This window comes from Nipponia nippon, unplaced genomic scaffold (genome assembly GCF_047370975.1).
Source record: "Nipponia nippon isolate SJK-2023a ecotype South Korea unplaced genomic scaffold, ASM4737097v1 scaffold_18, whole genome shotgun sequence".
Classification (NCBI taxonomy): Eukaryota; Metazoa; Chordata; class Aves; order Pelecaniformes; family Threskiornithidae; genus Nipponia; species Nipponia nippon.
In genome coordinates, this window is record NW_028262334.1 from 2,927,011 (window position 1) to 2,948,156 (window position 21,146).

Here is a 21,146-nt window from a genome sequence, read left to right on the forward strand (position 1 = left end):
CTGGGCTTGGCGAGGACCCCAGCTCCTGACGCGGGTCATCTCAGGCTCTGGCTGATCAGAAGCCTCCTGTGGGGAAGCAGCTGGAACGCAAAGAACACAGTGCATGGATTTTTTTTTTTTTCTCCTTTCTTACCTAATATGTACGCTCCTGCCCCAGGAATCCTGCCCGATATAAGTTTTCCAGGCTCTTAGGGAAACTGTACTTGACTTGTTCCTTGGGTTTGGGTGGGGGGTGGGGTGGGGGGTTGTTTTGTTGGGTTTTTTTTTAGGGTCTTCTATTATTGATGCTTTTCAGTCAAGATTCCAGCCACTCTTTGGTGGGGCCGTGTTTTGGTTCAAATTTCTGACCCTTGTCCCATTAGCATCCCCGTCCTGATCTCTCTGCTGGTTCTATTTCCTACGCTCTAGAAAGATACTAACGCCTGGCGGAGTTCAGAGTCCTGTCAAACACATTTTTTTCCTTTCCTTTTTTTTTTTTTTTAAATAAATAAACACGATTCTGCTAGTAAAGATGTCTTCATTAGCTCTGTATCAGGAGGGCAGGATTTCCCGCAAGACCCTTAAGCGTCTTCCCTAAGGGTGGAGACAGCAGCTGTAAAGCTTGGGCTCCACGTAGCTACAAAGCTCAGTCATTCAGTAATGAAACTGCGCTCTCCCGAGTCCAAAGGACTGGCTTGGCTTCCTGCGTAACAAAATACCTCTTCTCTCAGCTGGTTCTCTAGGATTTGAGGGTATTGCTCTCGCTGCTGAGGTTGGAAAAGTGCCTATTAAAACCGTTAGTAGTTTTATAAAGATACGCAGTAATACAGTGCTGCAGAAGATGCTGTAGAGGCGTTTGATTTACGGTAAATTCCTGAGAAGACACTTTTGCATTGCAGCTTGCTTGTAGCAAAGCAATGGCAGGTTTTTTGTGCATTTATTAAAAACAAAACACAAAACTAAATTGCCTGATAGAAAACAGGCTTTCTGCTCTGCTGGCTAACAACAACGCTCAAGGCTCTGTACTCCTTTTAATAGTTTGTGGTGATCTCGCTATAGCTTAAAGGAGAGCGGTTGTTCTGCGGCGTTAAATGTCATTGCTACCCTCGGTTGCATTTTGGACAGGAGGCGGAGGAAGCAGAGTTCTTGCGTCTACACAAACCAGTGTTTGAATATTTAAACTATTCTTTTAAAGAGCTTTCCTTGGGGGAATGCCAGAGATTATAAGATGACCCACTGTGGTTTGATGAAATAGTTTTATTTTTCTTATATTACAGGGGGAAAACCAGATGACATCACCGTCCTTCTTTCTATCGTAGCCGAGTACACAGACTGATCTGCCCGGAGTGTCAGCTTCTGACGTTATCCTTGTCCCCGAGCTCCTAGCTTCACCCGTACGGTTTCCTGCTGGCAGGATTGCTTTCCTCCTTTGCAGCTGATCTCAGCGGCCGGTTCTCGAGCTCGTTGCCTGTCTTGAGACACAACTGAAGTCCTTGTTAAGAACCACTCTCGTAGTACACTGGTCTTGGTCTGCCAGCAAGAAATGAAGAAGCTCAAGGCTTGAAGCATGTCTTTCAGAGCTTAGTCGTCCTTAAAAGGGGGAGGCTCAATCCCTGCGTTTGAAATGTGACTTACTTTCAAAGGAATAGAATTGGTTTATCATCTTTCAAACTAGATTCAATAGGTAAAACCCCTGCAAGAGGGCATATTACTCTAGTTACTAGGAACGTTCGCTATTCATTAAAGGGTATGTTACAGAACAGCGTTTCATAAGCATAGTCTCGTTACAGTGATAGCTGAGGTTTCGTGTTTCTAAGCTCCAGTTTTCAGGAGATTTATAACTGCTGTAAACATTCTGCTCTTGCCATACATGGTGTCAGCCTAGGAGCCTTTTCTAGTACGAAATTTCAAAAAACATACTTAGTTCAAGTTATATGGATGCAAATGTGTTTTGTGATTTCGGGTGCTTAACTGTGATCTTAAAAGTTCTGCAGATCATTCGTCCATAATGGGCCTGGTATCTGGATGTTTTGGCTGTGGATAATTATTTTCTTTTTTTTTTTTTTAAACAAAACTTTAAACTCAGTCGCAAAAAGCCGAGCTGGCCAAAGTTGAGGTCCTTTCAGCATTTTAACCCATCTCGGCAGCAAGGGATGATACGGCATAAATGCTGCAGCGGGAGGTCGCACAAAGAACAGATCATCCTCAACTCCGAACGTCTTCGCTTTTGGTAGATAATTCCGTTGTTAACGAAACATAATTTGTGTTAATAATTGCCATTCTCGCTTGTGTAGAACAGAATACGCTGCACCGGTTGAGGTCCCGTTGATCCTTATCTTTCTGGCTCTCAAACAAGCACCTCTCGCTTACGCTGTGGCGGCAGCAGTAAGTACGTAAATGGAAACTATTAATGAATAATCAGCAAAACTTACATTTCAGTAACTAAAGTTTAGGGGTTTCGGAATGAACCTTAATGATGTTTACAGTTCTCTAACAGCCACTTTGCAATACGACATTTCCTTTTGAATTGCAGTAGCTCACGTTTGTTCCCCCTCTTCCAGCAAGCTTTCCTTTGCCTTTCCCGAGGTTCATACAAAAAGCTGATAGCTGTAAAGATATATATATTTTTGGTCAGTTTTTCATTAACTTTTTTGCTGGTAGAAAAGTATGTAGAAATAAATTAAAGCCATGTTTTTATATATAAAAAGTCGGGTAATGTTGCTGTTTAGGTGAGTGCAGTTAAACTTGGTCAGTAAGTAATCTTACCTGCTCTCAAAAGGAGATTTTTACTACCTGGTTTATTGTATTAAAACTGTTTAAGTTTGAGGTTACCTCAACTTGTTTAAAGAATTTCTGTGGACTCGTACTGTATATTTGCGTAACTATGTCAAGCTTTTATTTAAGATCATTTAACATGTACCATGTACATGTCATTTTACTATATTTCAATGCATCATGCTTGTAACAGGCATTTCATTTGTAATAAGAATAAGTGATTAATTTGGAAGCTCTTCGGTAATTTATCTGCTATTCCTCAATTGGCATAATGTTAGCTATCTATTTTAAATCACCTTGTAATTACTTGTCAAAATGCCTTAACTACCCTAACTTGACCAAAATATTATTTTGGTGAGGGTACGGGGAGGATTATATTAATGAAGAAAAATTAATTAGTTTTGCGATCCGTGGAACAGTGAGCGGTGGATAACTTTGCACAAATTGTCGGTCTTTGTTGTTTTTTAAAAGTGAACAAGCTGTACCTAGCTGTCTCGTTAGGAGGAATGTATTCACGCTGCAGCACAGGGCTTTGTTTCTAGCGTTTGGGAGGGGGGGTCCCTCTCAAATCCGGGTGTCTTTACATTTTATTCTCCAGTATTTACTATCGCGCTTCTTGATTAGAGCAGATTTGATCAATTCTTCTTTCCCTTGGACTTACTTTAAAACGACGCCCCCGCGGACCCGGGCTGCGTTGCGCTCTGACCCCGCGCCCCCAGCCCTCGGTATTTCTGTACGCGGACGGGAGGGATGAGCGTGGCGAAGGCGCTTACCCCGCCCAGGCGTTGGGCGCGCTGCCGCCGCCGGTCCGGCGTCCGGAATCCCCGAGCGGAGACTGGGCCACCCGCTCCCAAGCGGAGCCGTGCTGCCTCGCTCTCCGCCTTAAAGCCGTTCTTAGCTGAGCAGTACCTACAAAGCCATTTGCCTCATATCACATCGTGATTTTTTTTTTTTTTTTTTAACAAAGAACAAATTTGGATTTTGATTTACAAACCATGAGTTTATCCCTCACCGGACACACCAAAGACCAGTAAAGCTTATAGCTTTTCCATCTGTTTATAAAGCAATACTGTATTATAAAGAATTGATATTTTTATCACATGCTTGATTGTTTTTTGTTTTTTTTTTTTTTTTAAGATGTGCACTCTAAACATATCAAACCTAATTTCTTCCTATGAACTTAAGCTGTCTGCGCACAACAAATTTTTGGAAAAGGAAACGACAGGGCCCATACTATCAAAATAATCTTAAACGATGCATGAAGCAGTAACACTTCCTAGGAATTAGATTCTCGTGACTGTCCACGAGCGGAGCGTACAAGAAAGGTGTTCCGTGGAGCGGAAGCGTGCGTGAGCGGAGCGCGGGCTGGCGTGCAGCTGCTGCGGAGGGGGGTGTTAGCGGGAGCCGGCGCTTCGGGTGACCCGAAGGAGGAGTTTTACCCACCAGCGACCCCGTAAGGTAACGGGGCTGGCGGGAGCTGGCATCTCTGCAGCAGCGTCACTAGGCGGTTGGGTAAAACAGGGCTAAGGTGTGGTGAATTGGAAAAAACTCTGTGGTTCCTTGCTACTTTTCCGGCTATCTTTGGGAGAGCTGCAGCATACAGCTTCCCTCTAAGTGCACGTACTTCGTGTTTGAGAAGAGGGTATGGCCGAAAAAAACCAAAACAATCGGGTTTTGGGACCAGACAGTTCTGACCGAGTCAAGGAGAGGGGAGAGGCGAAGGTCTGGCAAAGATGCGAGGGGTTGTGTGGCGGGATCTCCGTCTCCGGGTAACGGACAGCCTTTCTCCAGGGGAATAAACGGGTTGTGCGTGTAGAGACGGACTGTATGAAGTGGTTTCTTACAAAGATAGCTGAAATAATGAAGCAAATCTGAGGCTGTATCTAATGAGGATGCTTTTTTGTTGTTGTTAAAATGAGACTATCATCTATGCTTACCTAAGAGGCAATTATGTGAATTTCATGTCTGAGGTATAACTTATGCAGGAATAGTTCTGTAAATACATTTAAATTACTTGTAAAGATATTTAATAAATATAGTATTTATACTAAAATGTGTTGGTTTTTTTTTAAGTTGACAGCAAACCTCTGTTTGTTAAATGCGGTGATGTCACTGGTGGCGCAGAAACGCCCAGCCGCCGCTCCGACCTTCGTGTGGCGTTCTCCAGCCCGCGCTGGAACCAGCAGGCAGGGAGCGGGGAAAGGATGACGCAGGCCTGAAACACAGACGCCTCTGAAACGCATGCTTTCAAACATCACTTTTATTTTGTCAAACGCGTTTCTATGACAACTTTGGCTATTCAGTTAAACGCTAGCTCCACAAAGTTTCTGTATAATACCGGCTGTTCTGTAGCGATAACCTGTTTGGCAGTGCCAGAGTGGACGGGTTTATTTTTCCAGCGCTCTTAATTTTACAACAGCAGCTTAATTTGCCTGAAGTGGTAACGCAGTTTGAATTCTCTAGTGAGAACGTACTGGGGAGCTGAGCATCCAGAGCCGGTACCTACACAGCGCAGGAACCTCAATCTAGTCCAGCATGGCCTGGATTTATATCGCATTATGACAGCTCTAAGGGTTTTAGTGACCCGTGCCGGTGGTTAACACAAACAGCGAATAAACACTTAACCTGTACCGACAGAGCAGGAAACGATAAAGTAGTCGGTACTGGGTTTTGTCCTCTTTTATCCGTCTTGCAAAAAAAAGACAGGCACCGTTTGAGCAGGATTCCCGCCTTCCAGGCTGAGTAGGTATTTGTGAAATGCAGTTCACTGCACCAGCTCAGAACACAAATAGTTTCCATCAAGTTCTAACTTGAAGAATTGCCATTAAACTTTCTAAAATTAGAAACAGCTCCGCAATTACCACGTCAAACATACTTTTATCTTTCAAGGCAATCCCCGATAGCCTTCACTTGCATTCGAACGCTTTGCGTTCCTAGAGAACGGGGGAGCTCTGCACGTTGCCAAAATCCTCTTCGGTGTCGCTTGCTGTTGCGAAACTATGGCAGGTGTGACTGATGGCATCCTTCTCCTTACAAGAAACTGCTCCAAAAAATAAGGAATGAAACTGGAAAATGCAATATTTATAGAAGTGAGAAATGGCACGTGATACAGAATTGGGAGGTTAATTATTTCTGAAGCTTGTGCTGCTTCAAAAGCACACTTTAAAATCTTTATCAGTCTACAGTGTTTCCCAGTGAAACGCAGCTGCCACCTGTGCCTATTGCAGCATTACAGTTAAACGTGGTAGTGGCGTTGTTTGTCAGCTGTGCCGCTGGGAAAGCCGGTCCCACTGAACCGCCCCGGGGAGAAGCGAGTGCCAGCGCAGTAACCCCCAGGCCACAGGCAGCGTTCAGCTCGATTCCAGCTCGGGTATCCCACTGTCAATGCGGCCGGGAGCCTCCTTACCCTCTGATAACGAGACCCTGCTGCCTCCTCTTCCAGCGCCGCAGGGTCCTCTGCCTCGGCCGCGGCTGGTCCTTCCCCGCCTGTCCTTCCTCGCTTTGTCACTCTGGGAATACTTGTCACCTCTTGTTTTGCCAAAGGACTCGCAGGTCTCGCTGCCTCTGTGTTCGGTGCATTTCCATTCCACTGTGGCTTTTTAGAAGCAACTGCTGCTGCGTTGCTGTCTTTATCCATGGAGGTGTTTTCGGATTTACCCGTACATGTCTTCGAGCTGGATTGGAGAGAGGAGGTCAGGTTAGTAACTGGCTTTCCCGTGGTTTTGTTAGAATGTCTTTATTTTCTGTTAACAAACAGCATTATGGCTTTAGATTCTCAACAAGTATCTTCCCCTCCTACTGCAACACAGCCCCGTGGAGAGAAAGGAAAGCAGAAGCTAGCACAGAGTGCTCTCTCTTGTGCTGAGCTTTATTGCTCTGCGTGATGCCAAGACGTTCCTGAACCCGCCTAGTTCACAGTTTTCCTGTGAACAAAGACTCCAGGATCCGTACGATGCTTACCAACACCCTGCAAGAATGAGCAGATCACTTCCTTTCCATCTTAAACCTGACTTGGCTGGAAAACTAAACTTCTGTTTTCCATCCTCTTCAGGCAGTCTGCCTCCCTCGCCCGCCCCCGGTGCCCACCGTTACCTTTCCTGCCGCTGTGAAAAGCAGGGAGGCTGCTGGGAAGCTGGCTCCTTCTCGATGTCAGACAAGGTAGCCAAAATAAAGCTGGCTTCCAGCACCGTATCTTCAATGCTGAAAGCGATTGGCCTAAACACAAATGTTCAGGGTCAAACATCATGCACAACTACGCGTGTTGGGGGAGGAAACACAGCTCGTGCAATTCTATACGTAAAGGTTAAAAAGCTCCCCCTCTGAAACACTGAAAATCAAATGTGTTTGCTGCTGAGGAACAGGAGATGGCTTCCTGTTACAGATTTAAATGCACCAACGAGCAAATCCTATACAATATTATACTTGGTCAAATTATAAATATGTAACTTAAAATTATATTTTAAACAGAAAAAGCATTGTTTCTTTAGACTACTAAATAAAACCCTTGCATGCATTAGACTGAGAGCCTGAAGTGTCCAGGTAACTTACATATAGGTGCCCGTTAGTCAGCACGGCTAGCTTAGTAATGCTGATGCCTGTGGTAAATGCTTTATGCATAATAACAAACTACGTAACCCTGTATCGCAGATTAGAAATACAGCTTTTGGTACGAAATGAAAATCTATTTTATTGTTCCAGTCAAATATTCATTGAGTAACCTGCAGACAAAAATCGACTGCGGAGTTGTAACTGCAGTAGTTCTAGTCAGGTATGTTCCAAAACGTACTTTCCAGATCTGTCAAAATGGATGGAGACGGGAACACTGGTAGCCTCTGAAAATGCCAGCAGTCCCTGAAAAGAAGGGGTGGGTGGTTAAGCATGGTTTTAAAAACAGAAGATCAATGTTGGAATGTAAGTTTATGCCAGCTGTTGTTTACCGGCAAAAAAAGGGTAAAAGTCTACTGCTGCTGGAGTACATTTCTTGCCTGCCCTGCCCGGAGCATTGCCAAAGAAGCTTCTGCATGTGGAACTTCTGTGGCCGTGATGCTTTCTCCAGTACGGTTATGGTGCGGCTGCCCAGCACCTAAACTACAGTTCTGTTGTTTTACAGATGTTTCACCTGCCTTTCAAAGGCTACCGAGAGGGACTCCCCAGTGTCCCGAACATCTTGGGGGTTTTTAAAGCTAATCCTCAGCCAGCTGGTGAAATACCGCTGCTGGTCCGGCGGCCTGGTGGCACACTGCCTCCGCCGTTCTGCGGGGACCGTTCTGCGTTGTCCTGGTCAAGTCCGGCAAATTAATGGGAAAAGTTTTATTTTCAAGAGAAATTCTTACTTTACCCTCAATTCTTTAAGGCAAAATGTCACTTCAGAATCTACTCCAACTTGAAAGTAGTCAAATTCATCTGGATTTAGTTGTATTTCAGTAAGCATTGTCTTTGAAAAATCTGTTTAAAATAACAAGAAAGCCCAGGACTCAAAGGAGTGAAGTGTGAACTCAACAAAACTACGATTATAACCATAAGGTTTTTACATCAGCATCGGTTGAACAAATAATTGTATTTTTATAGCGACTAACAGTAATAAATGTTTACTTCTCTACATTTATTTCATAATCAAGTAAAATAAAATCCTCCATTTATTTACAGTACATCGTGTAGATTTAAATGGCTTTTAACAGAACCTATTTTATGTTCCACTGCGTGATCTAACCTGATACCCGCTGTCGTTCTTGCAAATCTGCTTTGTCGACAGGCATTCATCACAAACGGTATTACCGGCTGCTTATTGTTGCATAGATGGGAAGACCAAAACGCAGCATGACTTTAACAGATTAATCATAATTGCTGGCAATCATCGGAGGACAATGAAGGTGGACTTAGGTTCTTTGTTTTAAATTATAATCTTTTCCGGATACGTAAGTGGCAACAGGAAATAAGCTCTTCAGTTTCAGGTATTCAATTGTTGTTTGTTATCATTAGATTAGCGCGTAGTTGTTATTAGGTGTGCGCGAAGAAAGTACGAGGGTACTTCCCTGCTGCGTTACAGTCCCAGAGGCATTCAGAAAAATTGTACAGCAGTTTGAACAGGACACACCTATCCAGTTCTCCCCCAAAGCCAGGCTGCCAACAAAGTATTACAAACTGTTCCCAGTCTTGTGTTTCTCTGCTCAAGAGAGGGGTTTTTTTTATCTCAGCCTTCAACAAGGCCCCATTGTGTGTTCCAATATAATCTTGTGAAGTTCCTTAAAACTGTAGAAATGCACGCTTCCAACACCTGCCAGCTTCTGCAAGGCAGAGCCCGCCACGTGCAATCGAAAACAAGTCTAGGCAGAAGGTGTAATGTCTTTCTTTGAAAATTAAACCTGCATGTGGAAAAACCCAAGCCATCGCCAGATGATACGTTCAAAGGACACGTTTTCTTTCAGCGCATACAGAACGTTTGCTGCAGGCAGTGTATTGCATCACATGCTACACAACAAGAACAATGCCTGTAATTCCTCCTTTTTCTCCTTGACTGTTTGTTTTTTTGGTATCTCATTAAATTTTTACCTCCTATTTTTTTCCGCTCTCTTACAATAACCCTTGTATGTTTCTAAAATAACAAAATTTGTCATTCAAAATGTAATCTTTTTAGTGTCTTCTTATTTTCAGGTATTTCTTCCCCATTTCACTCCAGTCAGTTTCCACCACTTAATCCTTCTTGCTCTCCACTGCTCTAGCCTGTTCTCAGCACAATCCCCACTCCTACGCTCTAGGCAGTCATCTTTTTCTAGGTTGTTATCCTCAGCTTTGGTCATAAGCAAATATGAAAAGCATGCCTTTATTACATGATATACAAGAACCTATACTTCAAAACCACAATTATATCTTTAAAATTAGTTTGAGTCACACACCAAGAATCTAGATTGTTCTCCATCCCTGACGGAGATCTGAAAATGGCAGCGCGCAGCGTACCGGTGTTAGGCCAGCTAACACACTGCATTGCCCTTACGCTAAAATATACTCCCTAATGATATCAATTCTATAATTATGGTATTCAGATTTAAATAGTTCTTTTTAAAACATAAAATTATCTCCTTTTTCCTGTCTGTTGCCGTGCTTCTGCTCTTGCAGCACAGTAATTACCTCTGTTCCAGCCTACAGCAAGCGGCATAATTTATTTCAATTGGTTGCTCAGTCTGATACCTGCCACCGATACCAGGAAAATGTTATTAAAAACATACTTTCTGAAAATATATCGAAACCAGAGGGTGGCAGTATGACTTAAAATCTCTCCCCATATGTTCCCTCTCTTAAAAATCTCATTCGGCCATAAAACGCATTCTCTGTTTATGTTGCCACAGTTATTACTCCTTTAGTTCACCTGTTTTAAAGTCCCAATATTGTTTCATATTTTGAATTTCCTTACCAGTGTCTTCCTCAGTGTAACTCTTGAAACAAACTTTCATTGGAGTAACTGATAAGGTTACTTCTTCTTGACTGGTCGGAAAGTGTATCATTATATCAGCCAGCAGCCTATAAAAATAATTTTACATGCCACAAATAACTAGCTAGCATTTGTTACTCACATTAGAAATTAAAATTGTTACTTGGCAATACTGTTGGAAAAACTGCCTTTGAAATGTGCACCCCTTAAAAGCGTGCTGTATCTTTTTAATTGATTTATATAGCAATAGGTACATAAGAAATCTAAAAATACAACGAGTAATTACAAAAGCAGATTTGTTTATATTTAACACCTGTGTATGCTGCCAAATCAGTCTTACCTATATATATATATTGCTGCTACCTTTCTGTATGCATATATCACAATTTTGAGCAAACCTCGGCGTCTTATGCTCTTTATTCAAAAGCTTGCAGTTTTAAAAGTTGCATCATCTTTTTATAAACACAATCCATACTATCTATACAGAGGTATCTTTATACACGTTCAATGCTTTAACAGTTGATTACGTGACAAGAGCTCCTGTGCACAAGAAACACTTTTAATAGAAATGCTGTCAGGAAAAGCACAGTCTAACTGTTCTTTGCCTTTGCTTGCAATGATGTGCCAAATCTTGGGTTCTTCCAGGAGCTGCTTTTCAAAGCAGAACTTTCCCTTATTGCATTAAAAAAAATTGCACTTTTACCACTGGATTCTTTGCCTATAAAACTAAAGCGCTACTTTATTTGTCATAGGTGGAAGTTGCTCAAAGGTGTGAATTCAAATTATACATTACACGCTTCTCAAGGTTCGACTGAGTACGATTAATGGCAGAATGATCCCAATTTCTTAAGTTGTAGTGTGAAAAATCAAGCACTAGGATACAGGATTTAGGAATTTGCCATTTTTGACTATGCCCGAATCAGATTTTGATTACGTTAATGACTATGAGAGCAGTATTGTCTCCTGTATGATTTTTTTTTTCAGAAAAAATATTTTTGTTTTCATTACCTGGAGTGGACTTTAAGTATGTTTGGACACATGTGCTTTGCAAAAACAGCCTGCAACGGATCACATTCTTGAAATGTCAGATTATATGTTTTTACAACACCTAAGTATAAAGGATATGAACAAAACTCAATGCTGAGTCTGTAATTTCAAATGTTTTTTCAGTATTATTTGTTCTTTTAGGAAATGTCAACAGAGAAAGCAACCAAGCGAGTTACTCTGGCTATATGGAAATAACTCACCCACAAATAGAAAACTGAATTAACCTTCCATCTAAGACTTCCTTCATCCTATTAGTCATGCCCCTCCAGCATCTGAGTTTTTTAAGAATCCACAAGAAATAAGTGAACAGCAACAAGTTTAACAAAAGCAGGGGAAAAAAAGGCTTCAATATTTAACTGGTATAATATAAATGGTGGTGGAATACAAAAAGGCAAAGCCTACAGATCTCTTTGTAGTTCTAGATAAGCACAAGCTAAGTGAGCTTAATTGTCTTGAGACTTAATTCAATATATTCTCTCATTATTAGTAATACAAGCTAGATTTTTAATAATATAAACCAGTGTCTATTACGCAGCACAGCTCAGCAAGCTGCGTTGATAGATGATGGTTCTTTATGAGTTTTGCAAAGACTAATGCCGATGGATATACTTGGTGTTCTGCTGGACTGAGGATGTCAGAGCTGTCACCATGTTGAAGAACTCCAAGTATTACAAGTGGGAAGACCCAGTAAATCCTCTAGTTCAAACACCTGCCAAAACAGGATTTCCCTCCCTTTCCATAATGTGTGTTTTTTCAGAATTTACTCTAATTTGTAAGCAGTAGGCTGATAATTAATACATAGCATGCATTAACTACTGAACTGAAGAACGTTCGTCTGATAAAGCCTGTTGTAACTTCATTTTAACAAGGTGATGCACATGAAGTATAAATTACGATGTGAAGAGGCTGGAAGTGTTTGGCATAATCTTCCATCAATAACATTCAGTTAATAATTACACTAAATATTGTGTTGCCCTGCTGTTTTAAACTGCTTCCGTTTCTGTAAAGTCACTTTATGTGTAACCTACCATGTTTGCAGAGGAGCTGAAAAGTTATGTGATGATCATTAATATTTGTATAAATGCTGCATTTCTCTACATTCCTTTCCAGCACATTTACATATCTAAATACAGGAAGAACTGACTGTAAAAAAAAAAAACAAACAAAAAAACCCAACAAAAAATCACTGCAGAGGTTATTCACCAAGCAATTTTTCAATATTATTTCCCTAGTTTTGTACAGTTTACCTCACGCTCCTGCTTTTATGGCTTCCCCAAACTGCTTTGTAAGCAGAGACTGAGGCAGCCAATACTGATCCTCACCGTCCTCACCCACTATTCCAATACGTGGCCAACAGATCTGTTTGCTAAACAAGTGGTCAAAGCTCTCCTGCCTCATACTGGTTTTGAAGGCTACAGGAGAAATGCTCCAGAGGCAGAAATGTGGTATTCCTTCACCCCAAGACTAAGCTGGTGCAGACTTTGGGAACCGCAGGGCACAGCTCAGGAGGTACAACTTCTAAATATAATTAAAGACCAACGCTCTCTTTTGCAGAATTGCTCAGAAGTGCTTGAGTTTAGAGCCATCTACATGCCTCTGTGAGCTTCCCCCTATAATTTCAACTGGTAATTGGGCTAATTTGCTGCTTACAAAGCTGTGCATAACAATCCACTAAAATGTACCTTAATTATCAATTTACATGGGAGGGATAACTGTTTTTCCTTCTGACATGGTTGAGACACAGCTGTCCAGCAGTAATGTTGAAAAAACATTGATGAGAAGAAGACATATGCATATGCTGACCTTGAAGAATTCACTGATCTTAAGGCAAGCTGAAAATATAAGTAAAATAATTTATTAACTCAAAATATTTCATATCGAACCTTTAACAAAAAAGCCATCTCTGTGCTTCAGTACCATACCTAAGCCACAAAACCTTTCAATGTGTACATCTCAAAATAAATATAGATGCATCATGCATACAATCATGTTCAAACTTATCACCTTCATTATTACTGGTCAGAAGTCACTGGTATAATACAGGCATAGGAATCCAATCTATGGAAATTTAAGTGGCCCTGAAGTGTGAGTTACTTAAGCACTTAAAGCTCAGCTTGTGTTTGAGGCATTTGAAGGACTGGAGTTTATTCTAAAACAATCTTCCCATACGCCCATCCACGTGATACGTACAAATGAGCAAAGACACTACTAGCACCTCAAAAATTCTTCAGGTATAAAAAGACATTATCTCCACTTCTGATTTTCCAGCCTCCCAGCAAGTTAAGGAGAGTTGATCACTTTTAACTAAAAAACCTCTAGAGAAAAACCTAATTCTGCTGGAAATGGTGTTGGATTAATCAGAGGCATATTAACGGATGCATTCTTCCTGTTGAGTCATACTGGTACAAAACCGTATTGTTTAGAGGCAGCTTCTGATGGGGTACAAAACATAAACCTTTTGACCCATGACAACAGAAATAAAACCCTTGGTATTAATCTGGATGTCCTGGACAAGATTCAGCTTGGAAAACAAAAACTTGAAGAAAACTAGGGGCAGAGTAGGAATGAACCTGCCACGATGCAATCTGCATAATTACAATTACAGAAAATATGGCATTTGTCCATATTGAAAGTGGAGGAAGCTGAGAGAGAATGTAACTCAGATCAAAGGGCACCTGTAAGAAAACAACACAATATCCAACAACATCAATACTATGCTTCCAAGAAAGATTTTTAAATTACAAGAAACCAAATTGACTTACACCTTTTTCTATGGGGTCAAACCAAAATTCATCACTAATACGTGCTATGGCATGTATTGCTCTTCCAAACACTAGCAGGAAAAGAAAACAGGGCGATATGCATTCTAAGTTAAAAAAGAGTTATAATGCATTTTCTCCAGAATAATTTAAGAGGAAACATTACAGATTTCCTACACGTTTCAAAGAAAACCAATGACATGGTGGAAAACATTACTTTTTAGTAGCACTAACACCTTGATGTTTTTGAAAGTTGCCTCCGACGAGGCCCACCTCAAATGTCATCTGTCCCTCTGCAGCAACTGGCGTGACCTGATGTCAACACAAATTATTCTAATTCGCCGACACACCACTGAAGTTAGAAATTACATTTTTTTAAATGGCAACAAGTTTGAGCAAGTGGTAAGCAGTTGGACATCTGTAAAGATGTGGCCCTAGAAAACACAGAAGAAACCAGCAGCAGGTCTCAAAATTTGCCTCTGCCCAGCCTGGCACCGGCAGAGCGGCACGTCGCGTGAAACGCTGCGCGCAGGTTTAGCCAGGCCTCTGGAAGGAGAACGGCCTGCGCAGGGAGGTGCCCAGCTAAGCAATGGCTTCTCCACCTGAAAGTACCACAAATCCACCCCTCTGCTCTCTAATTGGAACAATTTTCAGAGGCCGCATGTTGCCTGGCAAAAATGCCTTTTTCCTCCGGGGGATAAGGAAGAAGCAGCTCCTCAGCTCTGCTTTGACCGTGGCAGAGCTGGCCGCAGCTCCCACTTGGCACCCTCTGAAAGCCCCCACGGGGAAGCCCACTGAGGGCAGTGCTGGGGACCCCAGCGTGCCAGCGACCAGTCACACCTTCCCACGGCCGCCAGCCCCACTGAGGTGTGCCGCCCTGAGGCGGCCCCGCTCTGGGGTGCCTGTTTCTCCCACATGCACCCCTCTGCCCCAGGCACACCGCCTCCTCTGGGGCCGCAGGTACCTCTGAGGTGACCCCCCCCAATGACACACTTCATGGCCGGCTGCGCAACCCTCCCCTCGCACGACGGCTGCAGAAAAGGCGGGAAACGCCTCACTGCAGGCGAGGGGCGGGGCTTAGCGCTCTTCAGAGACCCGGATATAGCCACAGGCGCGGCTGCGGAGAAACGCGTTTCGGGCTGCCTTGGCCCTTCGGAGGCGCCGTAGTGGGTGGTTGGCGCCGGCCTGGCTTCCGGGAGGAGCCGCAGCGGCTGGTGTGAGGCAGCGCGGCGCCGAGCAGGATGGTGAGCGGCGGGGACGCCCCGTCCCCCACCCCCGGGGCCCTCTCCCCGCCGGGGCTCGCCCCGCCGCGCCGGGGGCGGGGGAGGGTGCTAGGCTCGCTTCCTCCGGCCGCGGCCGGGCGGGCCTGGGTCAGCGGCGCGGCGGGCGGGCGGGCCCCACTGGCGGCCGCGGAGCGGCTGTGCCGAACGTGAGCTCGGGGAAGGTTTTTTGTCAGTCGCCGCCCAGAAATCCGCCTAATGCCGAGCTGAGGTAGATGGAGGGGCGGGAGGGGGGCGCTGAGAGGAGGTGGAGGCGCTGAGGGCCCGCCGGTGGTGAGGAGGCCGTGCCGAGGGGCTGCCGCCGGCGGCAGAGCGGCCGGGGGCTGCGCGCAGGAGCCGATTTTTAATTTTATTTATTTATTTATTTTTTAACGCTTCTTTCATAACATCAACAATTCATTAATTATTATTCGCCTATTCATTTGGCTATATTTTCTTTTCTGTTGCTTTCTTTTGTTTAACATTGAACATGTTTCACCCTGTTTTTCATTCCCCCCTGTCTGCAATCAACTTCTTCATTCCAATAAGGCTGGGCACAGAGTAAGTTTACTCCTCTTGGCTGTTGCTAACACCGGTGGTAAGGGCTTGTTAATGTTCCTAGATGATGTGACTGTCAGATGGTACATATGAATTGGGGGCTGCTGCTCAAACCACGCTCAAGAGCGCACCTAAATTCCTAGTTAAACCCAGATGTTGTAACATTATTTGCCGCTATTTTATGTCGCAGATACCTGTGATTATTAAACATACTTCAATGCTTTTGATCTGTTCTTGTGATTGTAGCCTGCCAAGCTTTTCTTTAATTAATGGGAGCTCAAACGTGATTTGGGGGAAAATATGGGGCCTGCCAGTTCGTCAGCAAAGGAAGTGGTCTTTGAATGCACAAACTGCTGACTTTAAGTGGCAGCATAATTAAACAGTAAATACGTAATTGGTATTTCATGTCGAAGTCCCTTAAGCATCATGAAGAGAATCTATCTATTGCCACTTGAATAATCAAAATCACTTGTTATTCATTTTTTACTTGCATTCAAATATATCATCTCTAGACTGATGCTAGTGAGGGTATTTTTCACTGGGAACTCTTGAAAGACCATCAAAAATGTGTTCCTTCCCCCCCCCCCCCCGGGTTAATTTTAAATTAGTAGCTCATTCATTAAAAAACTCTTGTATTGCTTTACCGATAATTTCAACCATCTGTTCTCCAAAGATGCATGGCTTTGATGATGGCACTGAGATTCTTAATCTGAAAAAAAATAAAACTGAAACAAAAAACTCACCCAAGTTCCCTCTGCCTTTTTTGATGACTGTTAGCATGAAGAGAGCTGCATGGCCTAAAAATTTGAAAAGCAAATATTAAAAAAATTTCTTAGCATAGTTACTACTGCTTATGTATGTATATCTGTCTGGGCTGTATCTTTTACAAGCACATTTGATGGCTGTCCTTTTAGGAACTGTCTTACTAACAAAGCATTATGGTTGGAAGATAAACTCTCTTTTAATATGGAGCTATTTATCAAGTTAACAGGGATGACTGTCTCTAGATCCAGTGTTTTTACAGTGTAGTGCCATAACACCCCATGCTTCATAGAGCTTTTTATGCCCTTTTTGCATAATTAATTTATTGCTCTGTTGCTCGCATTAATTATTTCTTTATTCGCAGATTTAAAACCTGTGATATTAAACTATGGTCTTACTTCATCTGAATCCTTAATTTCGAAGCCCCCATTAAATTTGTATTCTCCTTGCATCTATTGTAGTGAAACTATGCATATATAGAACTGGCAAGAGAACCACTGTGTGCAGTAGGCTGGCTTCTCTTCTCTGCAGTGCCCTGAGGTTTTTTTCTGGTTTGGTTTTTTTTTTTTTTTTAAATGTTAGTCTTATCTTGTTGTTCAGGGGCTCCTACAGTCCGGCCTCTGAAAGTGTCGGCTACTCTGGGCAGCTATTAACACATGTTGCAAATTTGCTGCTTTTTTTTTTTTTTTTTGATAAGGAAGAAAACAGAAGTTAATTAAAGTAGAAAGAAACTTGGAGGAGGAGTTTTAAAGGGAAGTGGCCACAGTGTAGGCAGGTCTGTGCTTGAGAACATGTACTAGAGATGTCCTGGTTTTCTTTTTTGGATGTTTAAGGAGAAAAAAAGAAGTGGGATAGTTTATGGTAGTTTCCAAATTTGTGTAAAATACATCAAGTAGTAACACATTTCTGTTGTTATACCTTGCAATGGCTTTCAGCAACAAAATAAAAAAAAAAGAAATTGTGTAGACTGTTGTGTTTTTAAGGCCCCTCTCTGGATAATAGGTTCTGCATTAGTAAGGGCCCTTGTTTTCCCTCAATAAAGCAATATTCCGTCACCATTTTATTCTTATTTTAGTAGTTTTTGCATCAAAATGCGAAGTTATGAAACTGAAGAAAACATTGCAATGCCTTCTGTTTGCAAATGATTTTTGTCTTAATAAGTATCTGTAATGCTCTTTCTTTCCTCTCGTGACACCTGATAAGTTGGTGTTAGTATTAGGAGATCTTCACATTCCACATCGATGCAACAGCCTCCCAGCCAAATTCAAAAAACTGCTGGTTCCAGGGAAGATCCAACACATCCTCTGCACAGGAAACCTCTGCACCAAGGACACTTATGACTACCTCAAGACTCTGGCCGGGGATGTTCACGTTGTCAGAGGGGACTTTGATGAGGTAGTGTCCTCTATTGATAATGCCATGGGTTTGTGCATCGTTTACATATAGGCAACGTTTGGGTTATTTGTAATTCAAGCAGAAGTGGGCAAACTGAGGTTATGTAGCGCTAAGAGCGTGTGAAAAGAAAACTGGGCAAAAGAGTTGGGGTTAAAATCAATAATGTGAACTGCATAGTAAGTTCTCACCTGTCATCAGTATGAACAGAAGTAATTTGCGTACTTGGCTATGTCTAGGACTCCAGCAAACAGGACCTGCTGTTGTCAGATCTTTGCCGTTCCTTGCATCCTACCACATTCTCCACAGTGTTTGTAAAAGCAGCTTTGTAGCTCTCATTTTATAGCAGTAGGGCCCAATTACACTGAATATTTCCATAAGCTTTCCCCCTTTCTTCTTGGTGTTGCATAGATATTTCTAAATATAAATTTGTACATCTAATGTTTGTTGTTTTCTTTTTTCTTTTCTTTCTTTTTTTTTTAATTTTTAGAACCTGAATTATCCTGAACAGAAAGTTGTAACTGTTGGACAGTTCAAAATCGGGCTGATTCATGGCCATCAGGTTATTCCTTGGGGTGATATGGCCAGCCTGGCACTGCTACAAAGGCAGTTTGATGTGGACATCTTAATTTCAGGACATACACACAAATTTGAGGCATTTGAACATGAAAACAAGTTCTATATCAATCCAGGATCAGCTACAGGAGCTTATCATGCCTTAGAGAAGTAAGTGAAGTATGAGGAATACCTGTGGGGCATTTCTGTTTGGTATCAAAACTGAACTCCAAGACTCATTATGAAGGTTAACGGTGACATTCTGAATGGTGGGGAGAGGAAGGGTTGACAGTACTTGCTAAATCTCCTTGACTGAAACAGAGGAGAATGAAATACGTAAAGCTTCAGATCCGATGTGCTGTGCTTACAAATTTCATATCCATTTTTCTTGGACTGATTTCTGTTAACTAGTGGTGAAACACTGCTAAGGCGATTATATACACACAGTTAATATGAATTTTTTCCTCTCTTTCCAGCAACATCATTCCTTCATTTGTGCTGATGGATATCCAGGCTTCTACAGTAGTTACATATGTCTATCAACTAATTGGAGATGATGTGAAAGTAGAAAGAATTGAGTACAAAAAGTCTTAAAAATGTATTTGCTTGTCTGGTATTTTTACCATCTCATTCTGAACTGCAAGTTACTACAATACTTGATTGCTAGTTTACAGTACTACACTTACTCGCTAACAGCTTAACAATGTAGCTTATTGGTAGTAACTTTAAAACAACATTGTGTTTGCTTCTCTCTGTATTGAATTGATTTGTAAAATATTCCATTAAAATAACTGTTTAAATACTGTTCCTTAATGTTGTAATAAACTCCACTTCATAGAAAAACTAAGCATTTTGAACTGTTGTTGGGGAAAAAAATGCAACAGTTGTAGTTGCTTTTAAAATGCCTGATGCTCTGGTTTGGTGACTTACTTCCAAAGGATACTCGTAAAGGGCTTGAACAAAAAGATTGAGGGCTCTGGGGCCATGTTACATTTGCTTCAGAGTCCAGCTGACATTTGATTTTCTCAATGTAACATTCCCAATTAAGTTAAAAGAATAAAATGGAGTGATTAATAGATTCTGAAAATGTTACAATTAACTTATAACTTACAGTTGTAATTTCACTCTAGAAAGTCTCACTTTAGTCTTTTTATAACCAAAGCAGTTTCAAACACCACTGTGCTTTAATGAATGATGGTCTCAAATCTGTGAACAGCCAAGAGAGGCTTTCCTTTATTTATGGCTTATATCTGACACTACGTGTATACGCGCTTTGCTCCATGTACAAAGGTTTTAAATAATTTCATTCCATAGGGCGCTTGTACTACTACTGAAGACTAAAAACTGGTTGTTCAAGAAGACGGGACCTTTTGGTTGTCCTGTTCTCATGACTGCAGGGAACTGAATGTATTTTAACAGCTCCCCTTTCTCATGAGTGCTAACTTTCCAATAAAAATAGAGTTTTACCTTTTGTCTTCTACAGAAGAACATTTAGAATGGTGGCCTGTTTCCTTTGCAGATGTTGGCCTTCGTATTATGACTTTTTTTGGTGCTGTATCTATGCAAAAAGCTGTGGGGTGTTTGTTACGAGGGTTTGAGTCAAACTAATGGTTTTCACAGAACCTAAGGGATCAGCTAGAACCCTTACTTCTGTGTCATAAGCTGACTAAATTAGTCAAAATAAGTGTGCTTTACCTTAAAAAAAGGCCAAGCATTTCAGCCTGGTATCTCAGGAACCTTTGGCTAACTGCTCTTTCATGCAGCGAAACACGTGCCTGTTGCTTTACCCTGCTGCAGACACACAGCAAGAACACAGCTGAAAAGAAAACCTTGGCACACATCATTATTCAGGGAAGGTTAGTGACTGAGTGGAACATCAATTTACTGACAACTTCATAATTAAAAAAGGTTTATAGAATACTGTAAGGCCAAAATTGATGTGTAAGAAAGAAGTCTGTTTATTCATGCTCACTGTAATTAAAATTACAATTTGTCTACAAAGCGTATTTTACATGAAGTACATCACTTACAGTTTTAAAAAAAGTTTATCACAATTATGCAAGGTTATGTCTGTGTAAATGAAATCTTAGAGTGATCCTGACAGTAGACTTAAACATGGAGAAATATAGAAGTAAAGGAAATAAACTTTAATCCTTCCTAATATCAAAGTGCTGAATATGAACATTACTGCTGAATAGAAACAGCAAATTCTGCTGTAAATCTAAACTGTTTCAATAGGGATGGAGTACGGAGACGGAACAGCCTCAAACAGTTAAAATAAGTGTGGAAAGCTTGGGGTAGCTTCTGGTAAAAGAGCACTGAGGTTTTAGTTTTAACGTTCACCTGACCAGTATGAGCGTTCTCAGTGCGTGGCCCTCATCTTGCCAGTAGAGGGAGAAAAGAAAAGGGTAAATCAAGATCTTCTCGATGACAGTTCTCGTACACGCGTCTCCTCTGGTCCATTCAGATACATCTGGAAGGTAAAAGAACAGTGGCACCAGGGCTTAGGAAAACAGCATATCATCCAAGACCTGTGGAAGTACTTGAGAGCATAAGGCTTAGCATGGCACAGATTTGGTCCAAGTAAAATATAAAGGGATATTTTATTATATACAATATATTTTACTAAAATAA

At 41.8% G+C, this 21,146-nt stretch overlaps 4 protein-coding genes and 1 long non-coding RNA gene across 18 annotated transcripts in view; 3 read left to right on the forward strand and 2 right to left on the reverse strand.

The window, feature by feature from the left end:
* Positions 1–4,739, forward strand: part of PPTC7 (protein phosphatase targeting COQ7) — a 22,817-nt gene extending 18,078 nt beyond the window's left edge. The window contains exons 6-8 of one of the 8 annotated variants that reach the window (XR_015704162.1): positions 1,257–1,726; positions 2,274–2,364; positions 3,892–4,739. Coding sequence is in view for 1 of the 8 variants with exons in the window: in XM_087754936.1 (XP_087611062.1) it covers positions 1,257–1,315 (59 nt within the window). In the remaining 7 variants the exon portion in view is untranslated. Of the gene's footprint in view, positions 1–1,256 lie in introns of all 8 variants that reach the window. The other 7 variants (XR_015704161.1, XR_015704163.1, XR_015704157.1 and 4 more) reach the window with 7 other exon arrangements.
* On the reverse strand, positions 3,863–20,863 carry RAD9B (RAD9 checkpoint clamp component B). Of its 3 annotated transcripts, XM_087754933.1 has the most exons (10): positions 20,856–20,863; positions 20,208–20,341; positions 16,547–16,600; positions 10,163–10,269; positions 8,093–8,199; positions 7,541–7,605; positions 6,847–6,969; positions 6,161–6,428; positions 5,630–5,794; positions 3,863–4,969 (listed from the first exon to the last, which is right to left on the reverse strand). In XM_087754933.1, exons 2-9 carry the CDS (start codon positions 20,225–20,227, stop codon positions 5,639–5,641), a joined length of 900 nt encoding a protein of 299 aa, XP_087611059.1. In that variant the 5' UTR covers positions 20,228–20,341; positions 20,856–20,863; the 3' UTR covers positions 3,863–4,969; positions 5,630–5,638. The 3 variants fall into 3 exon arrangements, with proteins under 3 accessions (XP_087611059.1, XP_087611060.1, XP_087611061.1); XM_087754934.1 differs by lacking the exons at positions 3,863–4,969; positions 16,547–16,600; positions 20,208–20,341; positions 20,856–20,863 and adding an exon at positions 11,189–11,375 and having other exon boundaries at positions 5,686–6,428; XM_087754935.1 differs by lacking the exons at positions 3,863–4,969; positions 10,163–10,269; positions 16,547–16,600; positions 20,208–20,341; positions 20,856–20,863 and adding an exon at positions 8,465–8,528 and having other exon boundaries at positions 5,686–6,428.
* Positions 6,288–11,496, forward strand: LOC148056061 (uncharacterized). 2 transcript variants are annotated; one of them, XR_015704164.1, is made up of 4 exons: positions 6,288–6,912; positions 7,453–8,177; positions 8,507–8,705; positions 11,369–11,496. It is a non-coding gene; the product is annotated as an uncharacterized LOC148056061 (long non-coding RNA). The 2 variants fall into 2 exon arrangements; XR_015704165.1 differs by lacking the exon at positions 11,369–11,496 and having other exon boundaries at positions 6,288–6,451; positions 6,806–8,177; positions 8,507–8,625.
* On the forward strand, positions 15,082–19,317 carry VPS29 (VPS29 retromer complex component). Its single transcript, XM_087754938.1, has 4 exons — positions 15,082–15,230; positions 17,769–17,960; positions 18,448–18,683; positions 18,989–19,317. The coding sequence occupies exons 1-4, from the start codon at positions 15,228–15,230 to the stop codon at positions 19,104–19,106; spliced, it is 549 nt and encodes a 182-aa protein (XP_087611064.1). The 5' UTR covers positions 15,082–15,227; the 3' UTR covers positions 19,107–19,317.
* Positions 20,355–21,146, reverse strand: part of KNTC1 (kinetochore associated 1) — a 41,165-nt gene continuing 40,373 nt past the window's right edge. For 3 of the 4 annotated variants that reach the window (XM_087754928.1, XM_087754929.1, XM_087754926.1), the window contains one exon: positions 20,355–20,985. In XM_087754928.1, the coding sequence (XP_087611054.1) occupies positions 20,926–20,985 (60 nt within the window). In that variant the 3' untranslated portion in view covers positions 20,355–20,925. The remainder of the gene's footprint in view (positions 20,986–21,146) is intronic. The other variant, XM_009472682.2, reaches the window with a different exon arrangement.

What these genes read in the sequence shown, in the direction of transcription:
- VPS29 (XM_087754938.1), top strand. An exon ending in TCAGAGGGGACTTTGATGAG is followed by an intron (nt 17,961 to 18,447) that starts GTAGTGTCCTCT and finishes TTTAATTTTTAG; the next exon opens with AACCTGAATTATCCTGAACA. An exon ending in GCTTATCATGCCTTAGAGAA is followed by an intron (nt 18,684 to 18,988) that starts GTAAGTGAAGTA and finishes CTCTCTTTCCAG; the next exon opens with CAACATCATTCCTTCATTTG.
- RAD9B (XM_087754933.1), bottom strand. Translation starts at nt 20,227, where the DNA reads ATGCTTGGCCTTTTTTTAAG. An exon ending in TTACACTGAGGAAGACACTG is followed by an intron (nt 8,200 to 10,162) that starts GTAAGGAAATTC and finishes TATTTTAAACAG; the next exon opens with ATTTTTCAAAGACAATGCTT. An exon ending in CATTTTGACAGATCTGGAAA is followed by an intron (nt 6,970 to 7,540) that starts GTACGTTTTGGA and finishes ATTTGTGTTTAG; the next exon opens with GCCAATCGCTTTCAGCATTG.